The following is a 19,382-nucleotide window of genomic DNA, read 5'->3' as shown; positions in this document are numbered from 1 at the left end:
CTATGGTGATAGCCGGGAGGGCACATTGTTATACACTTTGTTTAAATATATCTGTTAATATATGAATTACTGTACTCATGTGCGTTTACGAATCATTGGGAGATTTCCAAGTTGTTAAGTACTTCAGGACGTAGCCAACTACCAGGATGTAACATACTCTGTAACAGACGTCACGACATTATACATTGATAATTATAAAAATCCGGGAAAGGAAGGCGATTGAAAGATGAGCATTTTATCACTGTTAATTTAATACAGGTATGATGAAAATATACGAGTCCATGGAAAGTCTGTTGATTTAAAAATACAATTTTTACATAGAACATGAATATTTAACATCAAGAAATATCTGTCAATATGTTTGTCGTAGCACAAAACATGCTTTTAAGTACCTCGGAAAAGATCGCACACACGTAGACGGTAGACCATGTTTGACGGCCGGCTGTGCTGTGATCCATTCATTTATGGAGTAGAATGTACGGAAATATACAAATCGATGGAATACTTGCACGCTAATTTTAAAATTTCCTGTGTGTTATTATATCCTCCTGTATTTACACGGCAAACATCTATACATGAGGAACTAGTATAGAAATATAGCATAAATTACTATCAGACAATGTCACGCATTGCCATAAGATAAATGAATTGCATAGGCTAAATCAATACTGTCCATATAAACTCCACGTGACTGCAACACTTTGCACGAGGAGTAAATACCTCAGTTTACCGAACTACCCACGAGATGACGATGTTCTTAATTTCACGAGGAGAGACTTTAAATTCTAGACAAAAAAATCGAAGTAGAACACGTCAGTGATTATAACAACAGCATTTGTGGATGCGTTCAGACCAATCTAAGCTCTTGGTCGAGGTTTGCAACAAATTCAAACTTAAATCAACAATAGTTCTAAAGATAGCATATACCATAGTGAATGGAAAAAGTAATATAGTTCTTTTAAAACAGTTCTTTTAAGAACTATCAACTTATTATATTACTTTTACCATTTACTATGGTATATGCTATCTTTAGAACTATTTTCAGATTTGTCACCACGACAAAGTCTCTATTTTATCAAATCAACAAAAATCAAAATGAGCAAGTCAACATTTGGTCTTTCGACAGACCATTGAGATTTAATCATCTTGTAAACGCTGCTGAGGCATCAAGAAAGTTACTTTAAGCATCATCTCACAGATGAATGAAAGAAAAACAGGATTCTTATATGCAAGAGTAATGAAATTCAAGCACATTTTAAGGATGTATTTTGAAAAATTTAATGACCAGGGAGACCTTGAATAGCAAGCACAACTCAACATACACAACATGTTATTAAAAAAGAGTGTCAACCGTCAAGCATTGCGCGCGTTTGTTTATTTTCAACCTAGAGTTTCACTAGTTGACTTCGCGCTGAACAAAATTGTTGATTACGCGCGCCATGCATGATGGGTTACCACTTGCTGCTTAGATATACTGTCAAAATTAACGACTTGAAACTTTTTAATTAAACAGCAGCAAATGGTATATTTTCATTTGACGCGAAACCTCGACTTCCGAAAAAGGAAATTGGTGCGGTGGCTGGCATGTTTACGAAATTGTGACAAAAAATATTATAACTAAAGGGCTTTCAAGTCTTACCGTGTACTGACTATTAAAACCATAGTACATGTACTTCTTACGTTTGATGTCTCACCTGTAAAGTTGTAGTCTGGAAGGATCCTTTTATGACGAAGTATGGTTTGCCGTATCTGGGAGTGCCATAACTCTAATTCCTCCACGCTAATTTTAATTGTCGCTTCAACGTACTCTCGCAGTAGTTGACGGAAGCGTTCCTTATCTTTTACAGAGGTCGATACTTCTAAACCGCAATGAAAACATGTTTCAAAACATCGAGTTGAAGTCGTTAGAAAACTTATCCAGACGCCTAATCTAAGCTTCTAAACCACATCAAAATACACACTACATGTGGAATTGCTTCTTTACACAAAAAACATCTTCCGTTGAATGTTTACCTTTATCAGTCGAGATATCGCCCTCGTCAATAAAAAGAACTCGTTTTGATTTTTCAACACTATTCATGTCTTTATACTCCTCGACGAAGGAAGCTTGAGTTGACGAAACTTGCGTTGCGTCATTATTTGGAGTGACGTCTTCCAGCGACATGTCAAAGTCCAGCTTTCTTTTCTTGGTGTGCCTTCCATCTACAGAATTTGAAACATCATCATCATCAGGGAGGTCGTGGAGGCCATTCACGACGAGGACTTCGTCACTAGATTCATTAGAACCCAGGCCGTTGACGTGGGAACTGCTCGAAAGCATGCTGTCCAACTCGGCAACGTCCTTTGAATCGCAGTTACTTATTTCACTTGTTCCCACGCTCCCGTTTGCCTCGCTCCAGTGATCTCTCTCCTTTTCGGCAGACGGCGGTGACAATCTGCTTGAAACTTGATCCATGTTCTCCAGATGTGACTTCAGAGCGGTCTTCACATCACTACGCATGCGCAGTGAATTGATATAACGATTTGTATGAGCGTCTGGATTGCCATTTCTGTCTGCTATTTTAACAGAGTTCTCTTCCTCCATCGAGCTAGGCAAGGTTGAAGAACGGAGAAGGGTTACGAAAGAGCAGAAAATTTATCAAGCGGAAAAACGAAGAAATTTCTACTCCCAAAAGAGTAATTTTTAAAATCCTCATTAACTTTTTACGAGCAGTAAAAAACGATTCAAAGAAACAACTATAGTGTAAACTTAACAGGACACTATCTCACACAGGAGTGTAAACTTAACAGGACATTATCTCACATAGTATCTTGTAAAACAAAAATGTCGCTTTGAATGTTTGATATATAATGAAACGCAGAATCATTTTATAGCAAAGATAGATCTCTTTTATCCAAAATTTTTCAAGGAAAATAAAACAAATTGCAATTATACGACAAAAATATAGAGCACTATAGACGACCCACAAACCAATAAGCGCAAACGTTATATTGTTTATATTCTATAAAGGTCATTTCACTACGCCTACCTTAGTGTTTTCACACTATTCATTTCGAAGTATTTGCCGTTGATGTCATGACGACCATCGAGATACGTTTCACGTATATCAATATTACCAACCGAACTTGCGTGTTTGCCACTCAGGCTACAGTCCAGCGCTTCTTGCGTATCCACAGCAATCCCATTAGTTTCACTGGGTGTATTATTGTGCTGTACAGCAGTAGAGTTACTACGTGATTTTCTAGTGAAACGACCTCGTCGTCGTCGACTATACCCATCACGTTTGACACTTTTCTTTGGCGTTTTCACGGTGGACTGTTCCTTCAGAACTTTACCATCCTCATCTTGTGTATTCTCACGAGAAATTTCGGGGGAACATGTGGTTAATGTGCCTTGTAAATTTTCTAACGTGAAACAAAAGAGAAAGACGATGAATTGCGCGCCAAAAGACAACCACGAGAACAAAGTAGATATGATGAAACTGGTTTTGCTATATATATGTTATTCACATACAAGTTGGTCGTCAAAAAAATCATCCCACGTGAAAAAACTCAATGAAAACCATAGCTAAATGATAAAAAAGCTAGAGGCGGTTTGCATAAGACGTAATGGCAGCTATGTTGGTTGAAGTTGACGAAGATTTTTCTTGTTTAGTATTAAAATTTCAATCAACATGACATATATCTCTTTGTCCTTTGACTCCTTGGAGAATGATCGCAAGGCAACTATACTTTACAGTAACATCAAGTAATTATCCATATAATCTCACTGTCAACATTCGCCCTGAATAATGGCTTCATTTGAGATTACTCATTCAATTGAGATAAATTTCAAACGAAAATATCTGATTCAATGAGCACGACTTGTTTAGCAGAAATTACTTCAAAAAGGAGATTCATCATTATGGAATCATTAAAAATGTGCAAAACAATAGGTGCATGTCATATTAAATTTGGAATATTTGAGATCAAATCCTTGTTAAAAATCCATCTCGAATAATTGCTTTTATTTTCTTATTAATACATGCAAAGTGACATTTTTCCATTTCCCGAAATCTGATTGGGTGCAGCAGCGAGCGGCTTTTTACGATGTCACGACCGTACTCCTTAAGTGTTATTTATTGCAATAAATTTGTTCGCAAAGGGAAAATTAAAGAATACGAGTACGACTACGAGTACGATATACGTCATTTTGGCGCGAAAAAAACAATGTTGCGACAACAGAAACACGTAGCCTTTATCAATCTGAGAACGACGTTTTGTAAAAACTAGTATTCGAGAGTACGATGTCTTTTAAGGGAAAACAAGTAGGTATATGTTTTCATTGTGTAAGAACTTAGTTTACAATACTATTTTAGACCATCCAGGCTTTATTACAGTACCTTTAGTACAGAGATGTACTTTTAAAACGAAAATAAGAGCTACAAAACTTCCATGTAACTAAGACGCAAAGTGAAGTGTAAACAAACTATAAAACACTACAAATATATAATACATAAATACATAAAATGTTTGTAAATGATGATCGCCCAGGTTCATAAAGTCCTGAGAAGGACTGTTTTTGTTGTTGTCGAAACGTCAGTCAACAACAACAAAAACAGTCCTTCTCAGGACTATACCAACCTGGACGATCATCATTTACAAACATGTAACGATACTCCCGGGTTCAAACCATTTACTTTAATACATAAAATAGTAAAGATTGTTCTCTTATTCTTTTTGACAACAGACTTCCTCTTACCATTCCCTTACACGGTTAAATTTTGTACTCATCTTCGTACTCTTGCTAAAGCTCTCTATTTTACAGGGAAGTTTGTAGAAAACAATCCAAATTTAGTCTCAACAAGGCACATCGACCATTTTAAGTCAGGAATTGTTTCAATATAAGAATACAAAAAACCCAACAAAACGTTATATACCGTTAGAGGCAATCCTTACTGAAAAAATATTTCCCTTCGGTCTTCGACCTCTGGCCGCTTCTGACACCTCGTGAAAATATTTTTTCAATAGTAAATACACATATTTTCCTCTACATTCTCCAACCTTCTCTAACTTCTGCTTCATAATCACGTGGTACTACTTTAGTTTTCTCCGGTAGGGAGGATGACAAAGTCGTCTGAGATGGAAGCTTCGCCTCCTTTACTGGAGCAACAGGTAAAAATTTGGGCGCACACACGTTCCTAGCATCACCTGAAAGAAATCTCCGGGTAAAAAACTCGCATAATGAGCAAAGAACCATGTATTAAATCACATACGATGTCTACGAACCTCTTCTATGACGGGAAAGAGCAATATCTTCGCACGTCTAAAACACACACAAAATCACCACTTAAACTATCCATACACACATACCAAAACAAAAACATAAAAAGCTAGAGATAAAAATACAAATTATCTTCAACACAATTCTCGGAACCGAAAAACGAATGTTAGTTATTAGCATATGTCATCGACTCTTACGAGTTGTAAGGGTCTACGCCATATCACAGAATATCGAATATACAGAAGGGTCACAAGTGTCGGAGCCTTTGATGTTTTTGTCCTCACGCATGTTGTGCCGCTCATATCGGCAGCCATTATTCCAGCAAGATATTTAGGGTTTTTCCCTGTTGCCAGCCACTGAAATGACCGAACATCATTTCTTCTATTGAAATATTTTCGATTTCATTACGAAGAAATGACGTCATGTTATTGCAGTGGTTGGAAACAAGTGAAAAAACTTAAGTATCTTGCTGGAATAACGGCGGCTGTGAAGACCACGTGTACACTTCTATGGCCATATTAAAGAAGTTTGCGCTCAAATACGTCACATCCGTTAGAGCTGTCGCATAAATTATACTGATTCTTCAAGCTCATAGGAACGGCTTCCAACTCTCTTCTGACATCAACTTTTACAAATTGTCTTTCATTTTTGGTAGAAGCAACTTTACGACACAAAATACAAGCAAAATACATGAAAGATACACAACCTTTATATCAACTAAATTGCTCTTCGAATTCCATATTTGCGAATTGCAAATGCATAGTGAATTGATTTCGAATAAAACAGTATAATTTATAATGACGTAAGAGGGGGGGTCAAGCTTCAATATTGCAAAGACCCGTACGAGAAGTAGGCTAGTTTTGTATTTCCCACATACACTTCGTTAATCCTTACTACTGTTTTCTGGTGTCGATAATTTCTCTAAGTCTGCATTTCTATTCTGTTACCTTTTCAAAATCCACATCGAGCTGCGAATTAATGAGAGAATGGGCGGTGTCTTTGAGAGCGCATGCGCGATGTCGTATTAAACGATCCAAATTATCGGCGTTCGGGTTATATTCTAAGGCATTGCTGGTGATGAGGTTGATATCGGTAAGATATTCGGCACATGTTTGATAATGATGACCATCGATTTTCTGCAGCATGGTCGTGAGGTCCATTGGATTTTCAATCACATCAAGATAGTCAGGAACCTTGATGAAAAAATCGCTTCATTTAGGACTAACATCGTACATGTAAAAATTGAAGGAATCCTCATGTTTAAAGTTGCGGAATGCTTTGCAATCATCACAACTGGGTCTAATTATATAGAATTGCATTGTACACCTCGATAAAATTCGATAAATTCAAAGTAACAAACTCTACAAGGCGTGTACTAAACACTGGTACTAAACTATAACATACAATTGTACCGAACTGGATATACCGGTCACAAACACGGCACTTGACGTGGTCAAGGACAGCGAGAGGAAAGAATATAGCAATTTATGGATCAAAGTTGTGATATGAAATCGCCTCTGATGGCTTTAGATAAGAAAGCGAGAACAAATTTTCAAAATCAGAATGTTCCTCATGAAAACATTAAAATAGAGCAAATAACACAGCACTCGTGAGTTCATCATCAGACTGAGTCATGTAAGTACCACAATACATAAGGAGCAGCACTTAAAACTACTTTCAAGTTAACGCGAGATCCAATTGTGTTTAATTATGGTAGCACTATGCATGTAATCATGACAAAACTCCTTGCTTTTACACCTGATGGATCATCTCATCCATATAAACAGGTTTATAAAACTCCCTTAAAACTGGATATGTAACAAACCTCATCCACATTAACAGGTTTATAAAACTTCCTAAACCTGGATGTGCAACTAACCTCATCTAGATGAACAGGTTTATAAAACCTCCTAAACCTGGATGTGCAACTAACCTCATCTAGATGAACAGGTTTATAAAACTTCCTAAAACCTGGATGTGTAACTAAGCTCGTCCACATCAACAGGTTTATAAAACTTCCTAAAACGTGAATATGTAACGAACCTCATCTAGATCAACAGGTTTATAAGACTCGCTTTCACTTTGAGGGCACTGGGGTATACAAACCACCTCATTCGAATCTACAGGTCAATAAAACTATTTACACCTGGATATGCCACTCACCTCGTCCAGATCGACTGGTTTATAAAACTCCTTAAACCTCCTGTCGCTCATTAGCTTCACGGTGATTTCCCTAAGAAATATCCGTAATTCCCTCAACGTGTTCTCTTCGTCCTCACGTACTTTCTGCAGCTCGGTCACGCTCAGCTGACGTGGTTCAGGTGGAGGAGCGACTGGAAGAACCTCAAGAGGTTCTCGTGATTCTGTAGAAATAAATTTTGAACAATTAAGTCATTAACTGTTTTATTATGCAGTTGTAAATGCAGAAGCTTTTAAATTACATCGTATATGGAAGTCACAAAGTTTTCCATGCTTCAACATAAAATAGCTAAATGTGACTGACAGTGCATCTCTTTCCCGTTTCGTTTATTTTGCGTCCTTATTCTCAATATTTTGAGCGATGACAGTCATTAAAACGCTGGAAAATCTCGACGAAGGATATAATAACGCTTTCTTGTTAGATTATGCCAGTAGTTGCCAAGTTGAGACTCCTATAGTCTTGTATTGTTCATCGATGATTTATTTATAATAAATATTTTCTAAGCCTGCTTTTTTTCGCGACGAAAGTAAACCAAATCGTTTATTTTCGTCAGGCAAATGTCTTGTTTTCTTAAATCATAAATCAATTTATAAATGTGACATAAAACGAATATGACTATGTTCAGTACGTTGAAAGACCCAAAAAGCAACGTAAAATACTTTGAATAACTCTATAAATATGTGTTAGTAAGATAATATAGCTAAAGACCAAATCAAAGTTGTTTCGGCAAGTTCTCAGAGAAAATGTTTGTTTGCTCAAAAAGCAGTAAAAAGTACAGCGTATACGCTAAACATTTCCCGCATGAGTTTAGTTGAACAGCAAACAAAACGTGATGTTGCCAATAAGTTCAACTTAATACAAGAAGAACTGAATTGTGAACATCATGTCATTTCACTTTACCACAAGTGTAACGCAGTGTAGAAATTGTTATTTATCAACATTGCTGACTATCTTGTGGACTGAGGAGTATATATTGAATTTATGAAATAATACGAAAGTTAATTGTTCGTCGAGCGAATATCATTTTCACTTAAAAAATCATCAATCGATTTATGTAAACGTCAATGGAAGTCGAGAATTATCCTCGAGAGTAGAATAATATAGAAGACACTAATTTGGGACAAGAGTAGAAAATTTTGAATAAGGTGAAAAGTGTCAATTCGAAAACCGAGCACAAAAAATGTCTTCAAACCATCGTGGCTTCCGACCGTATTGTGACAGAAGATAGTTACCGCGCGCTAGATGTTTTTGCCGAGCGGAGCTTTACGTATACGAAAATTACACCCGGGAGGTATAAATAATTTCAGTAGAACCATACAAGCATTCTATTACAAATGCTTTAATATGATTGGCTACTCTATTCACTGTCTAATTTTCAATAGACATGGCTGCTGCCAACCATGTAATGATAAACTCCATTTCATTGATGGGATAATTGCATGATCATCAACTATCACCTCATAGAAATCTCGAGCTCCCCTAATCTAGTTATTAAACATACGAGTATAACATACGTACTTCGTGTGTTCGTAATACAAGGTAATTTCAAAGCTTCATCAAGAAACAATTGTTCAAAATAAGCATATCTTTCTTCATCGGTGGGATAAGGCACTTCAAATACCTAAACGATGTAATCACGTGAAACATGTTAATATTAATGTCTATGAAAAAATAAATTTGCAGATTTCCATTACAACTGAAGTTTGTCCTTTGCCCCTGCACACAATCGGAGACCCCATGTACATTTTACGTTCTCCCAAGTAATACACAAAAGCACCTACTTAGTTTTGAACTTATAAAATGAAATAAGTTAGCTTCGTCACTTTTATGGCCTCATGGGAGCTAAGCTCTCCGTGTTAATCTGCGACAACACTTTAGACACTTATAGAGATCAATACCAAAACATATGATACAAAAAAATATGACGTTGGAACATTTCTTCAAGCAACATAGACAATTTGAATAGTCACAAAAAAATATCTGGAACTTACTTGTTCATGATGAACAACGAATAAGCTCGCTAGACTACGAGGGATAGCCGTGATGGGCGTGTCACACGTGGCAAAGAGCATCAATGGTAAGCCGGGTGGTAGATCCCTTACGATGGATAAGAATGTCGCTTTCAATGTATCAGTCGTCGCCGACCACAGCGAGTCGATGTGAGGAAGATAGACGATTGACGGGGCGACTCGACGAGCTTCACGAAATACCTACAAATAGAAAAAGGAATGCTCCAAAACTGAAACATACGTACTGCTCGTTGTTACGACAGTCACCTCTCAACTAAATGGTGGGTAGCAGCTGCTGCACTATATATAAATAACAATACGCTTGCTAAACGTGACGGCAAATCTTGAAAGATACTTCTACTTATACATATGTCGGTCAACATACTTCTGTTTCGATGTAATTAAGTTACATAGTATATGTGACACATATGACGAATATTTTGGACAGTAAATTAAATGCAATACACAATGTAGCTACGTGTACACTCGCGTAAAAATAGTCAGATAACCGATAATAGAGAAGCAGAGGCAGCAAATGAATTGTCAACAACTAGTACAGCTAAGTAATAGTAGTCTTATTAGTATAGTTTTGAGCGCAATTACGAATAAATATACACAAGCGAGATTCTTAAAAACTGCATTCAATGCAACGAAATAACATGCTATACATTCCCACAAATATACATCACATGAATGATATGATGCGTCAAAATTGAAAGCAACGGCAAGGGAAACTAAGTCTAGAGCTAAAGAAAACAAGCAATCTGAAATTATGACTCGTTAGAGTAGAGAAAATCCACGCAAAGAAAGATCAGTTGCTTGTACCAAGCCATCAGGTCTAACAATGTTTGAGAAAATGCCCTTTTGACCACTGACCTGAGCACAGGCCTCCTCTGCAGTCTTCGATAAACAACCGAACAATACGGGGAGATCCAAGCTATGTACAGGTATATGTTCCATTGAGTGCAATAAAGCTGGGCTTATGTGAGTCGATTGACCCATACCACGTTTACCGCAGACCAAAAAACGTGGGCGATGGACGATGCGTGACGTCATTATGTTTTCTTCAAAATAACCGAATTGATTTCCATTTTCATTAGGACTTTTTATCCCCGCACGGCGGGCAGCGCGAGCTGCTCTCGCAGCTCGTGCGCCATCGGTGGAGCTCGGATCAACTTCGTAAATGTCCGCTTCGTCACCAGGATCGTCCGACGATTCCGAATCACTCAAGGCAAAATTTGTCACAGAACTGCCTGGCGTCGATTCTCCGACTAAAAACATAAACGTAAATTAGACATTCGAGAGTGCATTCGTTCGTTCGTTCGTTCTTTCTCTAATGAATTAATGAATTAATGAATTTATTCATCCAATCATTCATTCATTCATTCAAAACCTGATATCTTTGTTGAATAAACATCGGTTAACGTAAATAACCAATGAGGCAATAAAGCAAGTAGCTACATAATGTAAGAATGTGGTCAGTCTATTTCACCTGTTTTAGTTACTGCAGGTGGAAAGACGCGTGTAATCATATTCCACGAGGTCCGTAACATTTGACGTAAGAGCGGTCTCACGGAAGAGGAGAGCGCTCTTCCGGGAGAAACAACTGCCCGTTGACACGCAGGCACCATAGCCTTAACTGCCTTGGCGAAATCTTTGCCGCTGACACGAACCGACTCAACATCCAGCACCAGTTTCTTCTTAGAAGCGTAGATTTGAGGATATCGCCGTCGGAGGGCGAACAACGCAGCTTCGGTACACAGCGCTTTAATATCGGCTCCACAATAGCCAACGCACTGGTCCGCAACCTCGTTGATGAAAGCTGGTGTCAAGCGAGGTTGCCAAGCTTTTGTGTGAATGGTCAATATGTTACGTCGTGCCTACACATAGGAAAGAAAAAACAGGAAGTACAGTTTGTAAGCAGTTTATAAATATCTTACTATGAACTATTTCCCGGATTCGCACATTGCTAAAGGTAATGAATTCAAGCACTTTTCAAGAACTATTGAAGACACATTTTAAAATAATTAAGGATGAGGAAGACCTTGAATTGCATAAAAAGCACAACCACGCAAGAAATAATTAAAAACCTAATCAAAATTGAAACAAAAGAACTTTTTCTAATGAGAAGTGTGTTTTCATAAGACCTGTGTTTTCATATGCAAGTATCTTTAAAGTTCTGACAATAAGGCTGCGTTTTCACTATACCGGATTTGCTCATCACGACATCTTCATTTGCTTTCAAGGGTTAACTGTTCGGAGTAAAAGCTTATTAAGCTGATAGATTTAGTCTATTTGTTTGTGTTTCTGACGCTGAACAATTTCACTGCCTTTTAATATAAACAATATTCAACCTGTTACGATAGCAATCCGGTATAGTGTAAACGGAGCCTAACCCTTTCGCACATGAGGTAGTTTTCGTTGGAATAAAGACTTAAGATACAATTTCAACTCCACTTTCGAAAAGAAAATAGTGCGATGACATGCATAATAAAAAAATTTAGAATTCAAGCACTTTGAAGCACATCATGACAAATTCAAGTACTTTCAACGCTTTCGATTTTTCAATTTCAATTTGAGGACATCAGAAGACATCATATTTCCATAGTTGGGAAAACAAAAATTTGAACTGGTAACACAAATTATTTAGCTCGCAGTTTGTTGTCTTTATAAAACAGGTGAATTAATAAATCACGAGAATTGCCCTCAACTAAATATATACGTAATCCATTACCAGCAGAAAATTTTATGAAGTATAATAAAAAAACAAACTCCGAATGAAAAGTTCATGTTTAACTCGATATCTGAGAAAACAATAGCCGTAATTCACAGTTAGCTTGTAAAGAGAGTCTGACAATGAACTGGCAATACGTAAATTCCAAATATAACTACGTAAAAAACTGTTTGTTTTCACAAATATTGAAATGCACATAGACCTTGTTCGGAGGATGTATCTTAAAATACGCACATCACTCTGTACTTCTCATACAAACCTGTTTGTCCGGTAGCGGAAATCTGAACTCGCGGTCAAAGCGACCGGGTCTGCGAAGAGCGGGATCGATGGAGTCGATGCGGTTCGTAGCGCCAATTATGACTATCTCTCCTCGGTTATCTAGGCCATCCATGAGAGCAAGTAGTGTAGAAACAATGGAGCTATGGATCTGATCTTGCCTACTGGAACGTACTGGAGCAAGACCATCTATCTCGTCGAAGAATATTATGGAGGGACGCAACTTAAACGCCTAAATATAAATAAGAAAAAATATGTATATTTATTTGCTATTGAATGATTGCGATGAGGGAAAGAGATGTTTTTATATGATGAAACTCTTGTATCCCGCATTATAAAAAACAAAAATTTGTTTCACTAATAATTAATTAATTATTGACCCTACGTAGCTGACTTATAAAGCGCATTTTGAGTGTTGTAATCTCAAAGTTTAGAACAAATGACTATGTTAAGGAGGCTCCCTAAAGTTACTAAGCAAGGGACTGGTAACAATTCGCATGCGCATATTGTGCTCATGTCGAGTGGATTTTTTTACTTACATAAACGCCTTTCCGCGCCGAATTATTGAAATTTTTTCGCTTTCGCAAATGCTCTAAAAACATGTTTGTTTGCTCAAAAAATCAGCAAAAAGTACACTGCATACGCGAACGATTTCCTGAGTTTAGTTCAACAGCAAACAAAACGTGATGCTGCCAATAAGTTCAACTTAATACAAGAAGAACTGAATTGTGAACATCATGTCATTTCACTTTACCACAAGTGTAACGCAGTGTAGAAATTGTTATTTATCAACATTGCTGACTATCTTGTGGACTGAGGAGTAAATATTGATTACTAACTATAAGTACTATTTTCAAGTTGCTTCAAAAACTAAGGCCAACAATGAAATTAAACATAAAATCCAAAATAAAGGGGAGCCAAAATAAATAAATCCAAAATAAATCCAATATAAATAAATCTAAAATAAATCCATAATCTGGCGAAGCCGTAGTAAATGAAGCCTTACAAGCATGCGTAAAAATAGTGCAGCCGCCTCTATTTTATATAAAAAACGAAATTGTCCCAAAAAAGTAAATTCGATGTACTTTTATAGTTACACAAGTAATTTTTTAGCTATTCTGCGTATTTATTCTCGTTGCTTTCTGTTTTAGCTCATATTTTGCGGCCGAACTTCTTGGAGTGTTCTCTCAGATTGAAATCGCAGCTAAAACGCATATTCAGGTGTAGTATTTAAAGCCTGCTATCGTAAACTCGTTTCTCAACAACACTCTAAATGTTTTAAACACACTCTAAAGGAAAGTCAATATGAAAACACTCCTTCTGAATTTAGGAGAGACTATTCCTCAAAAGCTAGTTGACCGCAACTAAGTGAACGGTTGAGTCTTATTCCACCTAAAGGAAGGAAAGTTCTCCACTTTCTCTCTCACATAAAAACTTTAAATCAATAAAAAGTTAAAGTACATCGAAATGTTGATGATGGGACAATAATTTGAATGAAAAATTGAGATTATGACCAGAATGTACAACGCATGTACCTGATCAAAAAGAAGTCGCAGTTGCCTTTCAGATTCTCCAACCCACTTACTCAAGCAATCGGCACCTTTTCTCATAAAGAATGCAACCCGTTTACCATCTTGACTGCACTCGTTCGCCAAAGCACGAGCCATTAGAGTTTTACCAGTACCTACAAGAAAAGAACACAAGTTAAAAAAAAAACAAAAGAAAAAACACTTTGCAGTGACAAATCATACGCAGGAAGATTGAAATGAAAAACGACAAAGAACTCTTTAAAGATTGAACACATGAACCTCTCAATAATAATTGATCAACACTATTGCAGCCATGAATCATATGCACAAAGATTGAAACGAAAAAGCGACAACAAAGTCTTTAAAGATTCAACACATGAACCATTCAATAATTATTGATCAAGAAAACCACCACTAAAGTTTTCAGAAAGACAGTTACCAAAACTGTTGAGTGGAAGTCTGGAACATACAAGTACAGCAAGGAGCCGAACTATGCAATAACGTGACGCAAGACAAAAGATGTAGAGAATGTACTGTCAGGGCTTGAAATAGCGAACTGTCAATGGCCAAAAAACAGACCATATTTGAGATAGCAGGAGAAAAAATTTGAGCTGCTGCAGTAAGTCAAAAATAAAATGGCAGGGTGAAATACTTAAGATTCTCATTCTTTTATTTGCTCATAATTTGCTTTCAATTTTCAACAATTTTCGAAAGTGTTGATGATCAGCAGTGATTTTAGAGAAATTTAATATACCATGTGACATATTAGAAAATTTTGGCGTTTTAAAAAGATTAAAAACTTCAGAAAAAAGCTCAATTAATAGCCTGCCACATAAAAATAAAAGAGTCGGGTCATATTTCCTTTCTATTTTGAACCCTGTAAACAACATTATGTCGACTCATAAAAATAAACAAACTCAACTAACCTGAAGGTCCGTAAAAAAGTACGCCCCTCGGATTATTGAAAAAAAAACTTAACTCAACGAACCTGGAGGTCCGTGAAAAAGTACGCCCCTCGGAGGATTCACTTTGAACTTCTCGAACACTTCGGGATACAACAATGGAAAGACAACCATCTCTTTTAATGATCGCACGTGTTTCCCAAGACCACCGATGCTCTCGAATGTTATCTACGTACACGAAAGGATCAAATAAGGCTAATTTATCAAAAACAGTGAACAACCAGAATAGTTATTACGCCACTTACAGATCTGTCGATGTTCATTGGGTCTACATCGGCCAAGCTTGAGCCGATACGTTCTCTATCACCTAAAATTCCTTTATTGAGGTCCTGAGCGCTAAGATTCATGGGAAGACATCTGTTACGGGCTTTCGCCATGCTTTTCGCCTTTACGCCTTTCAAATTTTCCATTTCTATGGTTGAAAATGTTTTGGAAACGAGAAATTGCGTGGCAAACGTGAGCACAAACTGCGACTGTTTTCAAGCAACTTCGGGTGTTGCTATAACTCAATATATACAAGTAAATATGATTTCTACTTCTAAGATAACCTTTTACAAACAATATTACTAATGACATATCATATATTGTTTTTCTATTTTTGTCGATAAAATTCCAATGCAAACTATCCAACCAGCAAGATTCTTGCAGACTGAAATTCGAATGTTTCTACAGAGTAATAAATAGAATCATACAAGTGTTCTGTTGCAAATGCTTTAACTCGACTGCCCACTCAATACGCTATCTATTTTTCAATAGATTAGATGGCGAGTAGCGGAGCAGCATTTATGTCGACCCTGCCTTCTCGCGTTGTACTTAGGTTTCTGACGATAAACTTGATTGTTTACTTCAGAAAGCTATTCTAGAGAAGACTAAAGTTTCTACTAAATACAACGTTGAGTTATTTAAAGGTAAAACAGGCAAAAACTTAATAAAAATAACTAAAGAAGCATTGAGCAAAAGTCGTCGGTTCGCTTTTTAATGTAAACAATGTCAACAACAAATGTCGACAACAACAAATGTCGACAACAACAAATGTTGACAACAACAAATGTACACAACAACAAATGTACACAACAACAAATGTACGCAACAACAAATGTACGCAAACAACAAATGTACACAACAACAAATGTACGCAACAACAAATGTACACAACAACAAATGTACAAAACAACAAATGAACACAACAAGTCAAGGAAAACTATGGCCACCATTTTATTTATGAAAACTAGTATGATTCCACTAAAACAATTAGATCACACGCTCTCAATCAACTATTACTTAATAGAAATCTCTAGCTCGTAATGTAATTGTTAAATGGAAACACGGGCTTTGAAGCATTGTACCAATCAGAGCCAGTGTTTTTGAAGGCTATTTTAGAAGAAAGTATGTCACAGAAGTAAACAAGAGAAATATGGCAAAAACCTCGTTTACCTGAAGAAGTGGAGCTTTCGTTTATGGTCTTTCTCTTCAACTTATAAGTCTTTCGAACGGGAGAGAAAGGTTGTTTATCTCCGCACGATCTTTCTCTCATATGATGCTGCGAAAATAACCCACGTCTCGAGCCATGATCTACACAAAATTCAGAACAAGAATAAATAATTGAAGGTAGTTTGTAAAGAGTAGACATAACAAAACTCTTTTCTCCTTACAGTGAGCAATAACTGCGAGAATAACCATAGAGCAAGCAAGCAAATAAAGCAGTTGGTTTAATAGGTCATCTTTTCAAGATTCATTACACCAAAAAACAAAATAAGTCGACGGGAAATATCCTAAATACATAAATAACTTTACGAAAAAAAAGTGCTTTAGTTATACAATCAAATTTCTATATGTAGAAGAAAAAATAAATTTCAAGACTGACAGCTATCTTTAATCACTTTTTTGAATCTTTTTAAAGAAAGAGATGTTGCATTTTCTGCAAGAGAACTTTATATTAGAGCTCGTTGAAATTTGATGTTAAAGATTTCGTAATTGGTTCTAGCTTCAAGGAGCAAAAATGGCTGCTTTGAAAAAGTCTTGGACAATAATTATGCTGTAATAAAACACCCATGACCAATCCGACATTGAAAAATGCGAAGTTTAAGGACAATTTAATACGCCATGTAGTTCAAGAGTCATCAGATGACAACAATTAGTCATTGTACTTCAGTGTAATGTATTTAAGGGCCTGATTATATGGAGCCGAGTTACCCGGCTGAGCGAGTTACTCGCCTAGCCGGGTAACTCGGCCCTTATATAAAATGAATGCATTTCCCGGTGAATCGTTTATATGACACATCCGAGTAACTCGCCTTGCCGGGAACTCGGTTTGTGTAAGCGAGTTACCCGGCTGGGCGGGATGAATTTTTCCATATAAACACATTTGCCGGGTAACTCGGCGAGGCGAGAAAATTGGCTCTGTTGGTACGCATGTGTACTACGCCTTGTACTTACAGCATTATTATACAAAAACACACACATATCATAATTTTCAATTTTATATTCACCCATTCCATTTTTGCTGCGAAACTGTGAGGCTTTTTAAAATCTCGCGCCTTTACTCGAAGTTAGCATAGCCAAACTTCATTTAAGACAAATGAATGGATGTACTAGCCGAGTTACCCAGTGCCATATAAACAGTCACTTTGTCAAACCCGGTTGAGGGAGTAACTCGCTCAGCCGGGTAACTCGGCTCCATATAAACAGGCCCTAAGTGTGGCATATAAGCTGATGTAGAAACTTGAGGCCTAATATGTATATTGCAGTCTAACATCTCAATGAAAATTAATTTGATATTAAAACTTAAGTTCTCATATTTACATACTACAGTCTAGGAGTGACGCAATGTCGAAAACTGAGCACTTACTTAGCCTAGTGCATTCATCAGAGGTGATCTGATGTTGAAACTTGAGTCCTTATATACTCCCCTCTACGCCTCATCAGAAGTGATATGATATTTAAACTTAAGTCTTAATATACTTCAGTCTAGTGACTTCATCAATAGCGATTTGGTGTTGAAATATGAGTTCTTATATACTACAATCTGGGATCATGTCATAGTGTCAAGAGTCTACCTTCTTCATAAGTGACTTAAGTTTTTAAATTTAGTCTATATACACTACAGTTTCATCATTATGGGTTTTTTTATAAACAATAAGTTGATTTCATCACATCATGAAGAATGAGTTATTCTTGAAATATGAAACTAAATTGCAGTAAAGCACTAAATTTTGTTAGTGAGATTCTGATGTTGAAACTTGTTTTCTAAGGCAAAATGCAACGAGAAGGAGTAACATAACGTATCGTTTATACAGCAAGACTTATATAACCTTTGCAACTTTTGCTAGAAGTGAAAACCCTGCACAACTTGTCAATAGTGAGAATGAGTAATGTATCACCAAGTTATTTACTATTATGTACTTACATGATTTAGGAGGTGGTGCAGTGTACCTCTTGTCACTGGTTTTTCTTCCTAAGCTTGTACCGCTGTTGTGGAGCATCGTCGTCGTCGTCTTCATCATCGTCATCTTCATCATCATCCGAACTAAACAAAGGATAGATATCTGTTGCAATAAATTTCGGTTTCAATCATTACCACACCGTATTTACTCGGTTGAGCGAGGCGGCGCTCTTTAAAATGATCTTTCAATTATGCATTGTAACAAGAATATTTAACAAGTAAACACGTGGTGGATTTAAGATCTGCGGTTGTTTTGTATGTTAGCGGTTTCAACATATTTGATGCTGTGTCGATTGATCATGCACTTGACGCGTGCGCAAAACAGATCTGAGCTCAACAAATCAAATCAATGAAAGTGAATTAGCAAATCAATCATGAATACAAGTTAGAGGAAAAATTGAAAGGTTTGTTTTAAATTTTCTTGTTTCGCATTATTGTTATTTCAGCATTATAAGATGTTTCTTGTGTTCAAACTGGCTTATGAAAACCACGGAGACTTTACAAGAACTCTTGAGCAGGCGTAACCCTTGACTTTCGGTCTCGGCTTGCACTGACCAGCTCTCGAAGTTCTCCTAAAGGTCTCATTGGTTTGCATAAGACAGCAAACACAGTAAACATCTTCTATTTAATAAATGACTTGTCAGCATAGAGCGAAGGAAAGAAATTGACAATCCAAATAGAACATCCTAACGTAGGCTATACAGTGCGCATAAATAAAGTTAATCAAACTTTATCATGAAATCGTACATTCGATACTGTGTTTTACGCTTACAACTTTATATGTAAAGCTCTTTAGCTTTCCAATGATACGTATGTACTTCATTTCATAATGGAAATAATAAAAATTTCAATATCTTGAGAATGAAAAGAGACGTGCATAAACTGTTTTGGAAAGTACTCTGTCATTTTAAAACATCTGTTGAATGCAAACAAAATTTAACTTTTAAAATTTTGTTTTGTAGGCAGT

General features: G+C 36.7%; 1 protein-coding gene across 2 annotated transcripts; it reads right to left on the bottom strand.

The window, feature by feature from the left end:
- Positions 1 to 233: 233 nt before the first annotated feature.
- LOC124450811 (ATPase family AAA domain-containing protein 2-like) lies at positions 234 to 18,477 on the bottom strand. 2 transcript variants are annotated; one of them, XM_047001473.1, is made up of 18 exons: positions 18,380 to 18,477; positions 16,398 to 16,545; positions 15,219 to 15,383; positions 15,000 to 15,141; positions 14,018 to 14,166; positions 12,466 to 12,714; positions 10,965 to 11,352; positions 10,349 to 10,743; positions 9,455 to 9,673; positions 8,982 to 9,084; positions 7,427 to 7,626; positions 6,211 to 6,456; positions 5,269 to 5,305; positions 5,044 to 5,190; positions 3,030 to 3,405; positions 2,014 to 2,588; positions 1,695 to 1,859; positions 234 to 785 (listed from the first exon to the last, which is right to left on the bottom strand). In XM_047001473.1, the coding sequence occupies exons 3-18, from the start codon at positions 15,381 to 15,383 to the stop codon at positions 727 to 729; spliced, it is 3,615 nt and encodes a 1,204-aa protein (XP_046857429.1). In that variant the 5' UTR covers positions 16,398 to 16,545; positions 18,380 to 18,477; the 3' UTR covers positions 234 to 726. The 2 variants fall into 2 exon arrangements, with proteins under 2 accessions (XP_046857429.1, XP_046857430.1); XM_047001474.1 differs by having other exon boundaries at positions 1,695 to 1,856.
- Positions 18,478 to 19,382: the final 905 nt, after the last annotated feature.

This window comes from Xenia sp. Carnegie-2017, unplaced genomic scaffold, assembly GCF_021976095.1.
Source record: "Xenia sp. Carnegie-2017 unplaced genomic scaffold, XeniaSp_v1 HiC_scaffold_24, whole genome shotgun sequence".
Taxonomy (NCBI): Eukaryota; Metazoa; Cnidaria; class Anthozoa; order Malacalcyonacea; family Xeniidae; genus Xenia; species Xenia sp. Carnegie-2017.
This window is presented reverse-complemented; position numbering and strand designations above follow the sequence as displayed.

What these genes read in the sequence shown, in the direction of transcription:
- LOC124450811 (XM_047001473.1), bottom strand. Translation starts at nt 15,383, where the DNA reads ATGGAAAATTTGAAAGGCGTAAAGGCGAAAAGCATGGCGAAAGCCCGT. An exon ending in ACTTTTTCACGGACCTCCAG is followed by an intron (nt 14,167 to 14,999) that starts GTTCGTTGAGTT and finishes CTTTTCTTGTAG; the next exon opens with GTACTGGTAAAACTCTAATG. An exon ending in AACCAGTCGATCTGGACGAG is followed by an intron (nt 6,457 to 7,426) that starts GTGAGTGGCATA and finishes TTTTTCATCAAG; the next exon opens with GTTCCTGACTATCTTGATGT.